The sequence below is a fragment of the Cupressus sempervirens genome, chromosome 8 (genome assembly GCF_028749045.1).
Source record: "Cupressus sempervirens isolate cs-2001-9-10 chromosome 8, ASM2874904v1, whole genome shotgun sequence".
In the NCBI taxonomy this organism is placed as follows: Eukaryota; Viridiplantae; Streptophyta; class Pinopsida; order Cupressales; family Cupressaceae; genus Cupressus; species Cupressus sempervirens.
The window spans coordinates 299,653,799-299,675,194 of NC_143125.1; the positions used below are offsets into that span (position 1 = coordinate 299,653,799).

At 37.6% G+C, this 21,396-nt stretch overlaps 1 protein-coding gene across 1 annotated transcript in view; it reads left to right on the plus strand.

Annotated features, from left to right (window-relative positions):
* UBP24 (ubiquitin-specific protease 24) overlaps positions 1-21,396 on the plus strand; it is a 49,119-nt gene that overhangs the window by 26,750 nt on the left and 973 nt on the right. The window contains exon 6 of the mRNA XM_089797500.1: positions 13,733-13,875. Coding sequence (XP_089653626.1) covers positions 13,733-13,875 — 143 coding nt within the window. The remainder of the gene's footprint in view (positions 1-13,732; positions 13,876-21,396) is intronic.

Genomic DNA, 21,396 nt, shown 5'->3' on the forward strand with positions numbered 1-21,396 from the left:
GCTATGTTTGTACTGCCAATTATCTGTTTCTCAGGGCGATTCCTTGCAACATACTTAGGCATTCTTTGCTCTTCTCTAGGTTCCCATCTAGATTCCTCTTTAGGTTCTTTGATCTGTACCTTTATATCATTATCCATCTCAAAAAACATGGTCCTATTTTGTATGTGGTCTCTGACTTGTACTATCTTCATTGTGTGAATCATAATCAAGAATTCTTTCTTGTATCTCGAACTTTTTATCATCTTTTATATTTGCACTATAACTATTGTTCTCAGTATCTAATTGTAACATTTATATGCTTTTCTCTTCAAATAATAACTAAGAAATATACCTTCACCACTTATAGGATCAAATTTCCCCATTTCATCTTTTTTCATGATATAACATTTGCTTCTAAAAAGATTCTAAAGTATTTCATATTAGGTGTATGTCCAAATCAAAGTTTATAAGGTGTCTTACCAATTTCTTGTCTGATCTGAACTCTATTCATAGTGTAGTAACTGCTTCTCTACAATAGATATGTGCTACATTCTCTTCTAGCATCAACATTCTCGCTGCTTTGCTTATTGACCTGTTCCTTCTCTCTGCTATTCCATTCTCTTGGTGTTTTAGGAGCTGAAAGTTGTCTTTTAATTCCATTTGCTTTACAAAAAATGTTAAACTAATTTGATTTGATGTAAATTCTCCTCCTTTATCAGATCTTAGACATTTGTTTCTCAATCCAAATTCATTCTCAACTTTAGCCTTGAATATCTTAAATTTGTCGAAAGCTTCTGATTTTTCTTTTAGAATGCTATCCACATCATTCTTGTAAAACCATCAATGAAAAGAATGAAGTACCTTTTACCATAGAATGCTTGTCTTTGTAGGTCCACACAAATCTGTATTAACAATCTCCAACTTTTTTGATGTAGCAAATATCTTGCTTAGAAATGAACTCTTCTGTTTAGCCATCACACATTCCTGACATACTATGTTAGAAGGTTTCATAATCTTAGGTAAATCCCTTACTGCATTACTGTTACTTATCTTCACAATTTTATCAAAGTTTATATAATACAATCTTTTGTGCCAAACCAACTGTCATCAATTCTTGCAAGCAAACAACTTATTTCAGTAGGATTCAATTGAAAGAGATTACCTTTGGTTCTTGTACATGTTTTGATCAGTTTACCATTTTTGTCCTTGGTTGTACATGTTTTCTCAGTGAATTGCGAATGATACCCCTTATCAACAAGCTGTCAACACTCAACAAGTTATGTTTCAATTCATCAACGAAATAGACATCTTCAGTGTTGGTTTTATCATCAAGTGTAACAAATCCTTTTCCCTTAATAGGATACGGAGCATTATTAGCAACTTTGACTACTCCACTATCATAATTGCTAAATTCAGCAAACTTTTCTCTGTCACTAGTCATGTGATGTGAACATCCACTATCTATAATCCAATGAGAGTTTTTTTTTTTCTACATGTGATACAAGTGCTTTTTCTTCTTAAACAAGAGTTTCATTCTTAATAGCAACAAATCCTATCTAATCTTCATCATCACTGTCTAAGAAGTTTATCTCTTTGAAATCAAATTCATCATCACTAGCATAAAAACAATCTTTTGGAATTTCTGATTTCACTTTTCTTTCTCTCTTAGGACATTGATATGGAAAATGATCAAGTTCTTTGCATTGCCAACATGCAAAAGCTTTCTTTTAGGTTCTCTCTTTACAATCAATGAAAACAATTTCATCAATCATTCTTTCTTCTTCTTGCATTTCTGCCCATTCTCTAGCATAATCTCCAGTAGTTCTTGCACTCCTAGTTAGTGCTTTTTTATCCTTACGTACACTAGTGTTAAAAGCAGTCTCAAATCTAGGTAGATTAGGCTCCAATCTAAGTCAAATTTTTGCAACTTTCCAATCAAAGTTTCTCTATTAAAATTTGCAATAATTAGAATGACTTCTTCTATTGCAATCACCATAGTTTCACAAGCAGGTGTTAATGATCTTAGAATTTTGTAACATACCTCATCCTCTGATATAGTTCCTTCACACCCTATTGTGCCTACAACAATCTTAGTAATCCTTTGAACACGACCTAATTGATTCATCCTCTTGCATTTTTACATTTTCAAGCATGGTTTTCCAATCAGTTGCATGCCAATTGAAACTTAAATCTAACTTCTATAACCAAAAGAGTGGGCAATGCCAAGAGGTAAAACATACGATGACACAATGATTTGTTAACCAGGGAAACCCTTGATTAGAGGGAAAACTGTGGTGGGGATAAAACCCATAATATGTACTAATATAAATATTCCTTGTGAAAGGATGTGACTTTGTTAGGAGCCAATTACAATACAATCAGTACATTAGTCCTTGTTAGGAGACTTACACCCAAGGAAAACATCTGTCCTTTATTCCCTTTCCTAACAATTAATTAGGTCGGCCTTTTGAGTTTCCCCATGTATAGTTAATTACATAGGACCTCATTAAGATATTTCATTAGGGTTCCCACACGTTATATTACAATTTACAACTTCTAATATAATTCCAAACATAAAGTCGATTGCTAGTGAACATATCACACATTACGCTTCAACAACATTCTCAGAATGATCTTCAAGATGTCCTAACACAAACATAGCCTCATGAATATGTCTTCAACCGCGATCTAAGCTTGTTTACCTTAATTTGTCTCGCCCATCAGATATACCTGAAATAGTGCAACCTGTTTCGTGTACACTTGCCTGCTACCAGTCTTCTCCAAATGATATGTAACTCAACCAATGCTCATCTAAAACATATGCGAACACAAATTTAGTATCCCAACATGATTCTAAACCCCGCATAGCTTTACTTGTTATATCCCATCTTTGCTGATCAATTCAACCTTTGCAATGTATAGAATCTTTGTTTGTAATGAATACAAACATGTATATGTTGACATCAATGACAAACCTGTCATCAATGCAACACATAAACATGATATCCAAGTGCCAACCATCTATGTAATCCTAACACATAATTCACCATATGCACATAAAACTAAAATCATGGAGTCACACACATGTCTTTCACCATGCCTACTCGTAGAGGGTTGTCCACCATACCTATTCGTAGAGGGTGGAACAAGGGCTCTAACCTCAAACTCTTGCCAGAGAAGAATAAATTTCTACCATGCCTACTTGCAGAGGGTGGAACAAGAGATGTCACTTCAAACTTCTCTTGTAGAGAAAAACTCAGTAACAAGGGATTTCACCTTGAACTTCTCCTTCACAAAGAAGAACTCGTGAACAAGGGATTTCACATCGAACTTCTCCTTCATAGAGAAGAACTCACTAACATCATGTATAAGAATGACAGATTTTCTCTATAGAGACTCCCTCTCAGCAGGGACAACTTTGATTGCCACAATAGAATAGCTATAGTAGTTACACTACCACATAAGCATGCAAATAATTAGATGCAACCTCCTCTTGAACCCAAATAGTTTTCCTCTGAATATCATTTCCTATATATGATCTTTCTCTTTTAATGAATGTATGCATCATCAATTCAGTCCAAGACTGCAAACAGTATCCCCATACAGTCTGCATTACAGTGTAAATAATCTCTCTATTACAAGGTAATTGGTAAATACTTGCTTATTAATAACAAAGACCGAAAGGTCAATTTATACAAAAGGAAGAGACGATGTTTCCTTAGGAAACGATCGTAAAGAATAGAAACATTCTATTCTAGAGAAAGCAAAAAACGAAAGCAAACTAAAGCTAAAGATATTTACAAGATAACCATTAACTAATAATAGACGTCTTATCTATTATTGTAATACCCTCCCTTAATGGTTAATCTATCTAACACACCAAGCTGTCCTTTGAATTTGACAAACTTATCAGGACCAAGAGGCTTGGTGAGAATGTCTGCAGTCTGATCTGAGGTAGGAACATACTGCAGATCTATAGTCCCGTCTTCAACCAGTTGTCGTATGTAATGACAATGAACATCCACATGCTTGGTTCGTTCATGGAAGACTGGATTCCGTGCTAACTTGATAACACCTTCGTTATGAACAAACAGAGTAGTCGGTCCTGCTGGTGACATTTGCATATCCCCAAGCATCCGACGAAGCCAGACAGCTTCACATCCTGCCTTAACAGTCCCTCTATATTCAGCCTCTGTAGAAGAGAGAGAAACTGCCTGCTGCTTCTTGCTGGTCCATGTGACTGCACCGGATCCCAAACTGAACACATATCCAGATGTTGACTTTTTATCATCAACAGAGCCTGCCCAATCTGAATCTGTGAACCCACTGAGTTTAGGATTAGAACTCCGAGAATACAGAAGTCCATAATCAGAAGTGCCCTTCACATAACGAAGCACACGCTTTGCTGCCATCCAATGATCAGCCTTAGGAGCTGTCATAAAGCGTGAAATATAGCTGACTGCGAAGCTGATATCAGGCCTAGTAGCAGATAGGTAGATGAGGCTGCCTACTAGTTGCCTATACGTAGTATCATCAACGGAAGGAGAATCAGACTTGGCTGATAACTTGAGACCTTTCTCCATAGGTGTAGATGCAGGTTTGCAATCCTGCATTCGGAATTTGTCTAACAAGGCTCTGGCATATTTGGACTGAGAGATGAATATACCAGAAGACTGTTGCCAAACTTCAACACCTAAGCAAGAATGCATGGGCCCAAGGTCAGTCATATCAAAAGACTGGCATAAGTGTTGTTTGATTCCCTGAATCAAAGATGTAGAACTGCCAGTGATGATCAGATCATCCACATAGATAACCAGAAGGATGATGTCACTGTTAGTAGTCTTGATGTACAGATTTGAGTCTGAAGAACTCCTCTTGAAGCCTTGATTACTGAGGTACGTATCAATCTTGATGTACCATGCCCGAGGGGCCTGCTTCAAACCATAGAGAGCTTTTACCAATCTGAGAACCTGATGGTCTTTACCAGCAACCTTGAAACCAGGAGGCTGCGTCATGTAGACCTCTTCATGGAGATCACCATTCAGGAAAGCACTCTTTACGTCCATCTGATGGACCTTCCAGCCAAACTGTGCTGCCATGGCTAAGACTAATCTGATGGTGCTCATCTTTGCAGTAAGAGCAAAGGTCTCCTCATAATCAATACCCTGACGCTGAGAAAAGCCCTTTGCCACTAAACGAGCTTTGTACTTATCCAAAGTACCATCTGATTTGTATTTGATTTTGTAGACCCATTTGTAGCTAATGGGTTTCTTCCTTGGGGGAAGATCAGAAAGGACCCAAGTGTTGTTCTTCAGCAGGCTCTGGTGTTCAGATTGCATGGCCTGTTCCCACTCTGGAATTCCTTTAGCCTCGGAATATGTTTGAGGTTCAAACACACTGTGAATGTTGGCCATAAGAGCAAAGTTAACAGAATCTGTAGTTTTGCCCTTTTTCCGAGTAGTTCTCCCATCAATGAGCTCATCATCATGAAGATCAGCAAGTGTCTTAGCCCACCACTTAGGCCGGAGAGGATAATGACCAACAGTAGTACTAGGAGATGCTTGATCAGCAGGATCCTGATCAGAAGAATCTGGATCAAACTCAGGTGAAGCATCTTCAAAACGAGGTGATCCTGCAGGAGAAGCCGGAGGTGGCTGTACAGGTATCACTGGCAGGACTGGAGCTGTAGGAGCTACTGGAGCCCTCCCATCAGGTGGACCTAATGGAAGCCGAACTCCCAAATCATGAACTTGCATAGGCTGGTCTACTGGATCAGGAACAGGAGAAACAGGCATAAATGGTCCTCGCTGCTCATCAAAGACTACATCGCGGCTGTATATGAGACGAGATGTCTCAACATCAATAAGGCGGTAGGCTTTGTGAAGACTGCTATATCCAGCAAGCATCAGTTTTTGACTCTTGGCATCCAACTTGGTGCGTGAAGCATCAGGGATCCAAACAAAAGCAAGAGAGCCAAAAACCTTTAGGTGACTGATTCTGGGCTTGCGACCTGACCAGGCCTCTTTCGGAGTTTTACCTTTGACCGCCACTGTGGGTGATCGGTTCAACAGATAAACTGCAGTGTTAACTACTTCTGCCCAAAAACGCTTCGGAACATGTCTATGTTCGAGCATGGAATGAGCCATCTCGGTGATTGTCCTGTTCCGACGTTCAACTACACTGTTCTGTTGTGGCGTGTGGGGTGTGGTGAACTGGCGTTGGATGCCATGTGTATCCAAGAAGCTGGAGAAAACATTAGAACAAAATTCCCCCCCCATTGTCTGATCTAAGAGTAATAATAGATTTCCCAGACTCTTTTTCAACTAAGGGTTTAAACTTCTGAAATACAATAAATGCATCGGATTTCTTTTTAAGGAAATACACCCACATTTTTCTACTGAAATCATCTACAAACAACAGAAAATACTTGTACCCAAGAACAGAAGGAGTGGCCATAGGGCCGCAGATATCAGCATGAACAAGCTGAAGTACTTGAGAAGCTCGCCAAGAATCGCCACTGGGGAAAGGTGTGCGATGTTGCTTCCTAGCCTGACATGCGTCACAAACTCCAAGGTGTTGGGTTTGAATCTCTGGCAAACCAAGAACAAGCTCATCCCGAGCAAGTTGTGAGAGATAATGCACATTTAAGTGCCCATATCGCTGATGCCAAAGTGAGCTGATGGAAGATCGCCGAGCAGCCATAGCTAAGTCTTGAGAATCACCAGAATCAGTAAGTCTGAAAAGACCATGATCCTCAAGACCAACTGCAATAGTAGACTTAGTCGCCCGATCAGTGATGGTGCACTGATGTGAACTGAAGGTGACTGCCAAGTGTGGAGAATGTCGCAGCAACTGACTGACCGAGAGTAGATTTAGTTCCATCCCTGGAATGTAGTACACATCAAGGAATATGAGCTTCCTCCCAACAGACTGAATTTGAATGTTGCCTTTACCAACAACCGTGTACTCTTCTCCACCACCAAAGATAACAGAATCTGAATAAGGCTGGTAGTCAGTAAACCAGTCTCTGCGGTGAGTGAAATGTCGAGAGGCACCTGAATCAATGTACCAGGCAAATGACTGTACATGATCTGCGGGTCTTTTAGCCATGAAGGCATAAAAGGCAGATTCCACCTGCTCAGTGTGCTCTGCACTGTTCGCTTTGGGTTGTGAACCTGATTGCTTAGACTGGGCAGCTAAGCGTTTCCGACATGCAACCTTCATGTGACCATACTTGTGGCAATAGTTGCATTGAATGTTCTTCTTTTTGGTACCATCGGATGCTGGAGCAGAAGACTTCTGCTGAGATGGTTGCTGAAACTTGCCCTTATCCTTCTGAAAGGATTTCGCAGCAAAGGCTTGCTCAGTGGAGGTGGAATTGGAGCTGCTACCGAACTGTTGTTTCCACCGATCTTGCTGAAATAGCAGGGTGCAGAGATCAGTGAACTTTAGATCAACACCAGTAGATGTGATGTTGAGAGTCTCGATAAAATGCTCATAGGAATTTGGTAAACTCCGAAGAGTGATTACCACAATATCCTCTTCCTCCATCTTGCGACCGATGGCAAGTAACTGATCACGGATTTCCTGAATCTGATTCAGGTGTGCCTGGAGCGAGGTGTGCTCATCCATGACAATAGAAAACAGAGTGTTTTTCAGAAAGAAGGCTCTGCTCTTGTCAGAAGTCTCATGAAGACCTTTTAGATGTGTCCAGATTTCGGCCGCTGTCTTGCCGGATGGAATTTGAGAAAGCTGGTCATCAGCTACGGAGAGTTTGAGAAGCATTACTGCCTCTCGATTGTTCAGATCCCATGTATCTTGATCAGGACCCGGAGAAGTCGGATGCTGCTTAGCACCTAGAACAAGTTGATCGGTGTTTTGATATTCGAAGATTGCGATGATGCGTTGCTTCCAGGTTCCATAATTGCGACCATTGAATTTGGAATTATGCTCGAGCAGAATATTTGTCAGAGATGCCATGGCACGTTTTTCAATGAAAAGCTGTGAAAATTTGTGAAGGCACGTTCTTCGAGGCAAAAATATGGAAGACCCAGAAGAATCAGAGAATGACCCAAAAGAGAGCTCGAAAAATCCAGAAGGAATCTGCTGTCGTTTTCTAAATCTGCTGGCTCGAAAATCGAGGCACAAAAATCGAGGCACCCAGAAAAAACGGACGACAACCCAGTTGAGCTCTCGAAAAACCCACCAAGAATCCCAAAAACGTGAGTCTTCAAAAAATGGCCACGATTTCCACGCGATTTGCAGACTCGTAATTCGGGAATTTCTCCAAGCAGAAAAACCCTAGGTGGGTTTTGGAGAAATTAGCTGAAATAATTTTGGAAAAATTTAAACAAATAATTTCAAGAAGAAATTATAATTTTTTCCGAAAAAATTTAAGTATTTAGCTCTGATACCATATTACAAGGTAATTGGTAAATACTTGCTTATTAATAACAGAGACCGAAAGGTCAATTTATACAAAAGGAAGAGACGATGTTTCCTTAGGAAACGATCGTAAAGAATAGAAACATTCTATTCCAGAGAAAGCAAAAAACGAAAGCAAACTAAAGCTAAAGATATTTACAAGATAACCATTAACTAATAATAGACGTCTTATCTATTATTGTAATACTCTCATCATCCCGTTGCTTCATGATCTGTCTCTGCAACCGAGAGAGATTAATAATAACGCATAAGGTCAACGTAGCATAGAGATCAATGCAAAAAGCATACACTATTTCCAGTTATATCACAAAACTTCATAATCATAGAATACTTATATCCTTGTAGTGAGATCTACGAAAGGAAACTGTTGCCTTATATTTGAAACACATAAACTTCCACGTAGGCCCAACAGAGATGACACCAAATCATCATTGTGATATCCCCATCAATATATTAATAAGAAATATGATTTATATTAATAATATAATATATGTTTTTATTAATATAATTATAATCAATATAATATAATCATTATAATATAAATATTATGAAAAGACATGACTCTTAGAAAGGGAAAAATATATATATTGAATAAAAAACTTTGAGAGATCATCATTCAGAATACACAGAAGTCATTAATGGGAAGCAGACTTTGCTAGAAATTTCAATGCTTGGAAGCCAATATCAATTCACAAATGAAATTACTTGCTAGCTTCACGAACAGGGCAGATTGATTTATGTGAAGTAAAACTATCAAATCCCATAGTTTCAGTGATTGATATGACCCGCAGAGGTTTGGAAAAAACTCGCATTACAGCCTTGGAGTTTTGAATCGAGCCGTTAAAGTACTTATTGCGCCATAAGTTGCAAAGTATTTAACAATGCGAGGAGTTTCTTCATCTTTGGGTCAGTGCATTTTTTAAGATGATATTGGAATTGAAACAGTAGAAGCTTTGGAATCAGTTTGCCATGGATTGAAGACATTTTTCCAATCAACCATTACTGTGCAAATTGGGAAGTGTAAGGCGCTCAGGCACCGTTCATCAAGTAGTCAGAGAACATTCTTCAAAGGGATACACGAGAATATGCAGTCAGCTACATAGTAAAAAAATACTCTCTGCTGCAGTCTAAGCATAGCCAGTGATAACAGAAGGAATCGTTGAATCATATTATCAGAGTTGTTGTCACTACCTCTTTGGTTCCGGATTATACATCCACAGGATACAATAATCGGCATTAGAAACACTATATCCTACAGAGAATTGCAAATTACACTCGACACTGGTCATTGATAGGTAGATAGAAAATGATTAAAATCCATATCGAATCAAATTTCACTCATCGATAGAGTCAGCCAACCATTATGTAGTATGGACATGAAGGTGTTTATTTTATGATAAACAAGACTCAACTAGACAGGCGGTCTCCATCAAGCTGTTAGTGGGGAAATATATTGCCGTGAATATGAAGTGGCAGATATTAAGATGTATTTATTTTAAATTGGTGGCGCAGATCAATAGTAAAATTATCAGAGTTGGCTCACTATAATATTCCGGTAACATGGGCCATATGTTTTATTTAAACATTAGAAAGCATTCAAAGAGGTCACATTTCTATTGGTTGGCTGGGAGATTATTGCTGTGAATGCATATTTCATCAGGCTCCAGACTACAGTCTTACCCAACCAAAAAAAACTCAGGCAAAAGCTTGATACAGACGATAGAAGGGAAGCTAATATCATTTGTACTAAGGATGCATCGCAATTATACATCACAGATTTCCACACATCCATTAGAGATTGAAAAATTCTGTAATTGGTGAAGCAACAAGTATATGATTATCATCTGCAAACAGCTTGTGAAGTGTTTGTCATCAATCAGAGGATAAGAGTCAAAAGCTTGAAAATGACATTCAGGTGCTTGACTAAACACTCAGCTACACTGATGTAAGTTGTAATAAAATTCTGGGTCAGATTTGATACTAGTATTGGTTATGATGATTTAGCTATACAAACTGTTTGAAGATATACGTGGAAACTGATTCCACCAAACTAAAAGGTGGTATATACTTGGCTCTGGAGCACTGATTGCAAATATAAGAACGGTTAACTTTATTTTAAATCTATTAATGTTTTATCAGAAGGTGGTCCTTCAACATATAAAATATTCAGATTGAACCAGTGATATAATAATATATACTATTCCCTTGTAGTGGCATCCTTCATATGTAGTGAAATTTGTTAAAGACAATCAGGTATCTTACAAAACCAAGGCTACGGGGAAACAGGGGAGACTTGGAGGTCTCCGGTACTGGTACTGGTAACGGTATGACTATTTTTCAAACAGGAAATGGGGGTACTTTTGGAGACGTCAATTTTCTTTTTAATACAATTTTAAAACTCCTAAGAAATACCATGGATTCATAACAGTGTGCTTTGAAAACAAGAATAAATTATATCAACTTGCATTTTCTTGAAAATTATATATACATGTGTACTAATGATCACTTGTGGTTGCAGGAATCTATCGAAGAATTAAATTTTGTAAGTCATCTTCTTGATTCTAGTGAACTGTAAGTCATTATTCAAGAATGCATGTATTATGTGTCTACATTGTGTTTGCTTCGTGTATCATTCATGTGTTTGCTTCGAATTTGTAATGTCCCCTTTTTGGGACATTAGAAAATTTAAAGACATTCATATAATATTAAAATTGACTATGAAAGCGTGGATTAAAATTATAAAAGGTGAATTTAGTATTATAAAGTGGGCCAAAAGTGAAAAGGAGAGACAAGACGAAAAGACTGGAAGGGAGTCGAAGAGTCACAACTTTGGGGATTAAAAAGGAGAGAGACTCATTCATTCAGGCATGCTTGGTTTATGATTCAAATTTTAGTTTCTCTCGTGTTAGAGTTATTCGAAAAGCTTCAGCTTTCATCCAGCGGGAGGACGTAAACCCTCGTGCCGGTAGACAGTGGACGCAAACCCATTGTCTATGGAGACGTCATATCAAGTGTCTCACATGTGCTTATAGGTTCTTTTCTTAGTATTCCAATCTAACTGTAAAACTGTGTTTAAGATTGGACTTTTGAATGCTGGTTATTGTATTGCTGATGTATAATGCAATAGCATTTTTCAAGGTATATTATGAGAATCTATGGTTTTATATTATTGGTTTATAATGCAACTTCATATGTTTATGTTCTAAATATTATTTTGAGAAAGAATCGGGTCAATATCCATTTGGGATAATTCAGTGGTATCAGAGCCTTACAAATCTTGCTAGCCCGTGGAACATATCTACAAAGGGTTATCATTTTCAGAGATGAAATTATTTATCAAAAGTTATTCAGTGAAATATCAACTGCAAAAATATAATAAGGAAAAGTATTATATTGTGGGTAAAGCCAAATTCTCAATGAAATGCTAATTTGAGATTTATAACTTAGTTTGGTAACTTATTTATACCCAGGCACTAAACGCTACCCATATTCTGTGGTATTAGTGGGTCATTCAACATTGTGAAAATATTTTTCAAAATCCTGCAATTAATATCAGTTGTATTTGACAATGATTTTTTGTGGAAATATTTGAATAATGGAACAAGAGTGGGATACAAGCAAAAATAAAACAGAATAAAAGCGAGTCTCCTCTATAGTTATCGGGATAAATAATTGTTCTGAGGCAACAACGCAAATTTTTTTTTCCTAAAGGAAGGATATCAACTATGGGAGGCCCCAAAAATAATAAAATAAATGGTTATCGGGGGACCCGATATTATCCATATTTGGTTAGGCTCACAATAGATTCACAGACCAATATTTTACTGTTGCAGACTATAGCTGAGAAATAATTTGTGAAACATGTTTCTCATTATCGGGCCTTCATTATTTATCGTGGAAAAGATTTAAGGGCTGTTTTTCTGAGAAGAAAGCAATTTTGAGTAGAGGTCAAGGAATTGGAGTCGTCTGGGCATTGCAAAGGTTGGTGAAATTAAAAATAGTCGCTTTCTAAAGTTTGCGGGCATATTGTAACTGGTGTAGAAGAAGGCCTTGACAGAAGAGTTCATCATGATCAAGCAGCGCAACACATATGAGAAGACCATGTAGCTGGGGCATTAGATCCTTCTTGTATGATCTTGAAGATTGGAGACTGTCCTTTTACATAGATCCTTGCTATTGGGTTGAGAAGAAGCTAGTCTGTGGGTTTAAGAATAAGAATTGACAGTAGTAGTGTTACAAGTGAGAAATTAAAATAGGCTACTAGCTGGTGACCAATTATGAATCAAAATCTTTGTAGAAGACAATTTCAGTATGGAAATATCTTAGGGAAATCTTGTAACAACCACGATAGAGATGTAACCCGGAAGTTTCTAGTCTTAGAAGGAGACCATCGTGAGTTACTTTGGGGTCACAGGATTGGTCTATTTGCCCTCGTAGGAACTTGTAACGCCAAAGTCGAATAGAAGAACCATTACCGTGGGTGTCGTGAAATGAATATTGCTATTCTATTTGTAACGACATCTTGCATTCCATGCGAATTGGGGAACAAACATGAATAGAAGGAAACGTAACAGCTCTAACTGTAGATATTATAATTGTGGGCCCAACTCCCTATTGGATTGTTGTCAAGCTGGTGGGTAGTAGGAGTATTAAATATTGATTAAGGGGATTAAGGAGCAGGGCTTACTGAAACTGCATATTGATTTGTAAGTTGTCGGAGTATGTGATTGCCATGTGGATTCTCCTTGAATCTATTTCAAGCAAGGACAAATGATTAGGCTTTGAATGTAACCGAGTCACACTTGTTGAGGGTAAGATAATATTTCAGGGTAAGATCCATATGTTAGGGGATCTGGTACCATTATTTGTAAGATCTGGCGTTTTCTTACCTCATGTAGTATACAACCCGTTTTATGTTCCTCATGGATTGTTCTACCTTTCAAATTTTGTCATCAAATTATACTGTAGGTTGGTAAATTACAACCAGAGCACCCAACTGCCAATGTTAGGGCTCTGTGAGATCGATTAACAGATGTTAACGATAAATTATCCGCTGGAAATAGAATACGACTCTTTGCAATTGTTGTATTATCACATGCAGGAGATGGCTACCAATAGCATCTGAAGGCAGCTCTACCCAAAGCTCTTGGCATCATTAGAGACATTAGCTTTGCCAATGGGCTATCCTGGATCCAACGTAAATTCCTTTAGCAGTTTTTTAAATTATAATGCATTTTTATTCTTGTGTGGCCTCAACCAACTCTAAGTATTCTCTTGAATATGAGATTTGATATTTCTTTTTGGACAGGTAACAAAGCTTCAGCTACTATTCAACCTTTTATGTTGCTTCATTTGGACATTTTTCCTGAAGCCGTTAGGACACTTGAAGATGCCCTTCGCCTCTTTGCTTCTCCAGAATCTGTTGAAGGTTATAGAGCTTCTACTGGCAAGGTATATTTTTAAAGTTTTTCAAAATCATAAATCATGGCCAATGCCTGCGTTTTCTGTACACAGAAGTTTTCTGATATAAATGAGAGGATGTTGAGATGCTTGGCAATGTACACTCATTTCAGTGTATGAGGAGTTTTCTCTATATGTGACATAGCTTTATCTTGCAGGACATAAAATAATATTGTTATGTGATTTCTCTGTTCTTTATCACATTTTTCAAAATGTTGATTCTATAATAATTTTTACATCCACTCTGCTGTTACTTTGTTCATTGTTGTATTATTTAGTACCAATTTTGTTCAACTTCACATATTGTATTTATATTGAATAGCATTCATTTATAATCAATCACTTCCCCCTCATACTCTTTAAGTATTATCCAGAATGACAGATTTGCTTTGGATATATATAGTATGTCAGAAAACATTTACTAGCATTAGTACATCTACAAAAACCTTGTTTGTTGCCTTGCAAGTATATTCAACTACAAAGTTTCATTGGAAAACGTGTCTCAGTTGTAATTTTTTAGTATTGAGTAAAATCTAAAATATTGTCTTACCACCCATTCAAATAGTAATGTTTCAAACTTTCAAGTTTTGCCCTATTGGTCTATTTTCTGTTTTGTTGTTCCTATTTGTATCTTTGAAGAAACGGTGCCTTTAGACAAGTTCACCAAGGCAAAAAACCGTGGAGGGTAATGCATGTAGTATGTTTCAAAGTTGACACCTTTCCTTGAGTGTACATCTGATTGATGATACACTTCACCAAAAGAAAGATATTTTTGTTAGAGAAATCAGCTAAGGTGGGATTTGAGGGGCACACTTTATATAGTAGACAGTCTGAAGATCAATGTAATGCCCCACAATTAGACTTTCAGCCATTTGCACATTAACACCAATTCCGATATTAACTTTCTTAGTCATCAATGATTTGAAATTTTGAAGAAATAATCCACATATACATCATCTAATGTGTAATGGGTCTCTTAAAATAGGTGGTATGACTACTCCATAACCAATCGTTTTAGTAGGAACATTCAGACGGTGCCAGTAAAATATCCAGCCTAACTAAGTCAGAGAGCATGCCATATTCATATTATGGAAAGTGTGGCCATGTCCCAGCAGCGGCAGGAACTTCAAACAATGGACCAGTTCCCCCCTTGGGGTATCCCACAAGCTGCAGGTGTGAACTATGACCAGTTCCTCTTGGGTCAACCAAATTGCCTCTTGGTTCACAAGAGGCAAGAATGTCTAAGTATCACCCAATTACCTCTCTTGGGGTAGTCATGGGAGGCAGTAAACTGCATCTCCATATTTTATATTCCCCACATGTGATTGATCATGAAATAGGTATATGCGTTTATATAAATATAAATATTAATCCTATTGCAATCATTATATAGCAGATTGTTTACATTAAGCTAGTAATGCACATGTCTAGAGAGATAAAAATATAAGCAGATCTCATAAAACATTATCCGTAATAAGCAGATTGATAGCATTGTTATTTTTGCTAGCATATAGGCAGATCAATGTGCTATTATCTATTCAGGCAGAATGAATACACTGGTCCATGCACTCCTCTGGTTCTACTTTGCCATGAAACATAGGTAGGTCCCCTTTGTCTTTCTTTCCTAGCCTCTCTAGGGCTGCAAGCATAGCTCTCTGATCTTCAGGCATATTTCTGTGTTCAGGCTGGTCCTCCTCCACTTCTTTGATTCTTTATTGTCTTCCCTACGTACCTGCCCCTTCAACTTATCCAATTCTCTCCTCATAGCCCTGTTACTTGCTCTGACTGCTCTGCTCTCAGCCATCTGCTCCTTCACAATTTTGGCCAATTCAATATTGGTCACCCTTAAAGGGATCTCCCTGTCCCCTTCTTCACCTTCAGACATCTTGTCTTTCACAAATCTTCTTCTTCTGATTCCTCATTGTCTCCCCTACGTACCTGCCCCTTCAACTTATCCAATTCTCTCCTCATAGCTTTGTTCTCTGCTCTGACTGCTCTGCTCTCAGCCATCTGCTCCTTCACAATTTTGGCCAATTCATAATTGGTCACCCTTAAAGGGATCTCCCTGTCGCCTTATTCACCTTCAGACATCTTGTCTTTCAAAAAACTCCCAAATCAGAATCTTAGTGGGTCTGGTACCACTTGATGCAGAGCATGGCAGCAAAAGGTGTTGATTCTTTATGAATCTTGGGCCTGTAAAGACTTCCTGGTCTTGAACCTTATGTCCTTGATAGGTTCTCCTATCTTGCTTGCAGATTCAACCTTTCTTGAGGACTTGGAATCAACATTCACTTCTTCTCTTCTCTTCTCTTCTAAATCAAGATCTTCAATAATCTTGTCTCGGCTCTAAGGCAAATTCCTTAGGACTTGGACTCAATTTGTGGGGCTTCACCAAATTGATCTAGAGACTATCTAACCTTAGGTCTACTAGTACTTATCCAATCCTTCTACAATCCAACAAGACCCCTGGGTCTTAGAACTCCAATCTTTCAATCAGACGATTTCTGATTCCAGGCCTAGGCTTCCTAGTAGGTCTAGAAATTCAGCTTTTCTCAGATAACACAAAATTTGTGAAAATGACTAGGCAAACTTATTATGGTTTCCAATTCCCTTTATGGAATACTATATGTTCTCAAACTTTCAGGTTTCAACTCTATTCCAGCACCCTAGAACTCTCCTAAGACGCACAGACCTAATTGGCCAAATTAGGTGTGGTTTCTTAAGGAAGTGTACTATGATGGGTTCACAGAATTGAAATGATGGATCAAGTGTGTGCTCCTACACCAATAACAACTAAATCCACCATTTTATTTGCCAAATCAATACTTCTTACATGACTGTTTCCTCAAACTATACATTTAATATGCTGAATACATAGGGATATTCAGCCTAGGGCACAGATGTAAAAATATCGACCCAACCCCTCCAGTTCTGCATTCTTGGAATCTGATAGTACATTGTCCTAACTTGATCTTCCCAAGTGGCCATGCAAATCCACTGGTGGAAAGTCAAGTTTGGGCTCCATTTTGTGTTAATCCCTAGAATTCAGGGTTAACCAGACCAGTTTCAGAAAATGGTTTATAATTTGTACCCTTCTGCACCAATTCACCCCAAACCAAAACTGATAGAAGGTTAATTCATTCCTTTAAGCATCCGTGTAAGATTCAGATGTCAGAGGAAGGGGATCCATACACGTCCGTACCAAGGGCCATTTCAGCAAAATTAAACAGAAAATAGGGTTTTCTTTATTGATTTCAAAGTAGAATCTGTACAATTGAGTCTCTCTCCTCTCAGAGAGATGAATTACATTTAAATAACCCCTAACCAACGGCTATAACCACCATTTGGTTATTGGAGGTTGTTTTCCCCAAAATGCAACTTTTAAAAGTTGCTGACAACATTTTTGCAACTTTGGCAGTTTTTTGCAAAAGAGGTGCAAAGTGTGTGAAACTTTGATCTTAGACCTATATTAAGACCTAGAACCTATTTAGATCCTAGGATAGGACCTTTATTCACACAAAACAAGAAAATCTAAAGCTAGGGGTCAATGAGTCCAATATAAACAAGATTTATAGAAACATCTTGATGCATTGACCCTTACAAATGACCGTTTTCTATCCTAGAAATGATTGATCTCTGAGGATCTAATCACAATGAAACAAAACAAGGCTTGAGCCAAAGGCTAATGGACACTCCTCTTCGTTGATGAAATTGATGAAGTTGCTTAGGTTCTTTGCACCACCTCTTCCCAGCAGTGTCTTCTCGCAAGAGCCATGCTTATTTATTTGTTATTAAATTTTTTTTTTTGTCTTTTAGTCACTTAATAAATCACTTCTTTTGCACTGATTAATTTTAATCATTACTGCAATTTATTTGATTGCTGACCTACTTACTTGGATCGCCAATATACTGCTGCGATGCTGAATTGAACTTCTTCCTTCACTGTCAGCTTGGGCTTGATTGAGTTTATTAGAAAATTGCGAGTCTTGCAATAAAACAGTTTTCTAATTCAATAGTTTCAGAGGTGTTTATTGAGGGGAGTACCAGCTGTAATGTCCCCAAGTCGGAGTTTTACCTGTTTACACAAAACAACAACTCCAATACTAGAATGCCAAAATTAACTTTAATAGTCATCAATGATTTGAAGAAATAATGCACATATACATTTATCTAATGCATAATGGGTCTCCTAAAATGAGTGGTATGCCTACACAACAAATCATTTTGGTAGCAACCTCGAGAAGGTGCCAGTAAACTACTCAGCCTAACCAGGTCCAAGAGCATGCCATATTCATATTATAGAAGACTTGCCCATATCCCACAAACGACAGGAACATGCAACAATGGATCAGTTCCCTCCTTGGGGTGTTCCACAAGTGGCAGGAATACCAACTATGGCTAATGATCAACCAAATCACCTCTTAGCCCACAAGAGGCAGGAATGTCCAACTATGACTGAATTCCCCCCTATTTGGGGTCATAGTTAGTTTGGGAAAGTTGGTAGACTGCATCTCCCTACCTTATTTCTCCCATATCTGAATGATTATGAAATAGGCATATGCATTTTTATGAATATAGATATTAACCCTGTTGCAATCATTATATAACATATTGTTTATATAAAGCTAGGAAATGTTGTTGATAAGATTGATGAAAATATAAGCAGATCTAATATAACAATATCTGTAATAAGCAGATTTATAGTATTGTTATTTTGAGTAGCATGTAGGCAGATTAATGTGCTATCATCTATTTATGCAGAATGAGTACATCACTAATCACAGCTCCACATATGCAGATCAGATGTCCTTTTTAGATCAATGTCTCCTGTATTCTTGGAATGCTTAATGGATGGTCGTTAAAAATCTTGTGATTTGTTTGTAGATTTGTCTCTCTTCCCAGCGGTGTCTTATCAAGATCTACATAAATGATTGTTTGTCTTTTAGTCACTTAGCAAATCACTTCTCTTGCACCAAATCATATTAAGCTTATTAAGCTTTCTCCTACCAATTTCTTTGATCACTGACCTACTTACTCGGAACATCAATAAACTGCCATGGTTCTGAATTACACTTCTTCCTTTTCTGTTGGCCAGGGCTTGATTGGGCTTATTCGAAAGTTGTGAAGTCTTAGAATAAGGCAATTTTGAAGGGCGTGACAGGTTCAGAGATGTGTTTATTGAGGGGCGAGACAGCTGTAATGTCCCCAAGTTGGAATTTTACTTGTTTACACAAACAACAATTCCAATAATAGAATATGCCAAAATAACTTTGTTAGTCATCAATGACTGAAGAAATAATTCACATATAAATTTTCTAATACTAAGCCCAAGAGCACGTCATATTCATATTATGACAAACTTGCCCACATCCCACAAGCATTAGGAACATCCAACGGTGTACCAGTTCTCCATTTTGGGTATCCCACAAACCAGAGATATGTTAACTGTGACCAATTCCTCCCCTTGGATCAACCAGATTGCCTTGCAGCCCACAAGAGGCAGGAATGTCCAACTATGACCAAATTCCTACGAGATAGTAAATCACATCTCCCTATCTATCTCACCATAAGTAATTGATTATGAAATAGGCATATGCATTTGTGTAAACATAAATATTAATCCTATTTGCAATCTTTATATAGCAGATTGTTTACTTTAAGCTAGTAATGCACATGACAATACAATATAAGAAAACCTAATATAACATTGTCCATAATAAGCAGATTGGTAGTATTGCTATTTTTGGTAGCATTGGGCAGATTGATGTGCTATTTTCTATTTAGGCAAAATGAGTATGTGCTTATTTGTAATTCCACATAAGCAGATCAAATGTACAAATGTTTAATTTCATGCCACTTAACAGACACGATATTGCATTTACAAGCTTATCTGAATTTCTGATCAGATGTCTTTCTTAGATTGATGCCTCTTGTGCCATTGGAGTCCTCAATTTGAGGTCCTTAAATATCCTTTGATTTGTTTGGGGAGTTGTCCTGCTTGCCAGCTGCGTCCTCTCTCAAAAGTCACGTCTCTTTATTTGTTGTCAACTAATTGTTTGTCTTTTAGTCACCAAACAAATCTCTTATCTTGCCCCAAATCATATTATGCCTTTTCCTCCGTTATTAGTTTTGATTATTATTGCAATTTCTTTGTTCACTGTCCTACTTTATGGGATTGCCAATAGACTGCAGCAATGCTGAATTGGGCTTGACTGGGCTTATTAGAAAATTGTGAAGTCTTAGAATAAGGCAAATTTCAATCTTTTCAGAGTTGTGTTTATTGAGGGGCGACAGAGTTGGTATTGAGATTGCATTATTAGGTACACTCTTGACAAGGGAAAAAATGATGGAAAAAAAGAAGACACTTACTGGAATCTGTGTTTAAGTAAAGGGAATTGAAAGCAAGCGTGTCTGTGATGTGAGGTACACACCTCTGACAAGTGTGATGATGCCACATACTAGTATGAAGTAGTAAATTGAAACAATTGAAATTTTATCCCATGATTAGGTACACACTTGAATGAAAAAATCTGAAAGCATGTGTAGGGCTGAAGTTATATTCACCAGACAAACTAATTTGTCTAGAGGAGCACATCTAAAAAAGTTCCGAGAACGACAAATTTGTATAGTGAGGCACACTGTGGAAGAATGATATTTTAATACGCAGAAGAAAAACAAGAACAAAAGTGCACACTAGTAAAAAGCGAACATAAAAGATCAATTTGTCTTTAAGGTGTGCCCTTCATGAAAGAGTTACTCAAACTGAAATTACCTGCACAAGTGCACACTTGTACATGTGATTTTGAGTTTTAGAGTAACATGCATTGCACACATGCGGACAATGGCAAAATTGCTAACAAAATCTATTGAGAGGTGCATATTTAAATGTAGGAGATTGTCTTTTTCAAATCAAAGATATACACGACATCAAAATTCCCAGTGACATCATATAGAGAGGGGCATGATTGTCTAAGATATTTCAATGATAAAAACTGAAGTCAAAAGATACAATACAAAGTCGGAAATTTCTGTAAACAAAAATGCAAATTCAAGTTATTGCCAAAGTTCATGTTGTTGGGCACACATATATGAGGAGAAGCCTGACAATATGCTTCTCGACATTTCAAAGACGGGGCTAGAAAAGAATGCATTTTGGGGATTGCAGTCCAAGGGAAATATCTTGGAGACAATGAGGGGACAGCTGTGTGTGCGTGTGCACGGGCATAGGTGTGTGTGTGCCTGTGGAGGTATGGAATGTACGAAAACTACATATTAAAATAGAGATTGAGGGGAGATACTCAAATTCAATCATGACAGCAATTTAAACTGTTCAATGATGACAACGGCACATCAGCAGTATAATAGCAATAAATATCAAAAATTAATCATGATAGCAGTATAACAGCAATTCAGTGATGACTTCATCATCAATTTTTGTGAATGTCATTTTGTTGAGTTGGTGAATTTATTTCACATCCCTTTAAATAAAGAATGCCTTGAAAATTTTCCTTC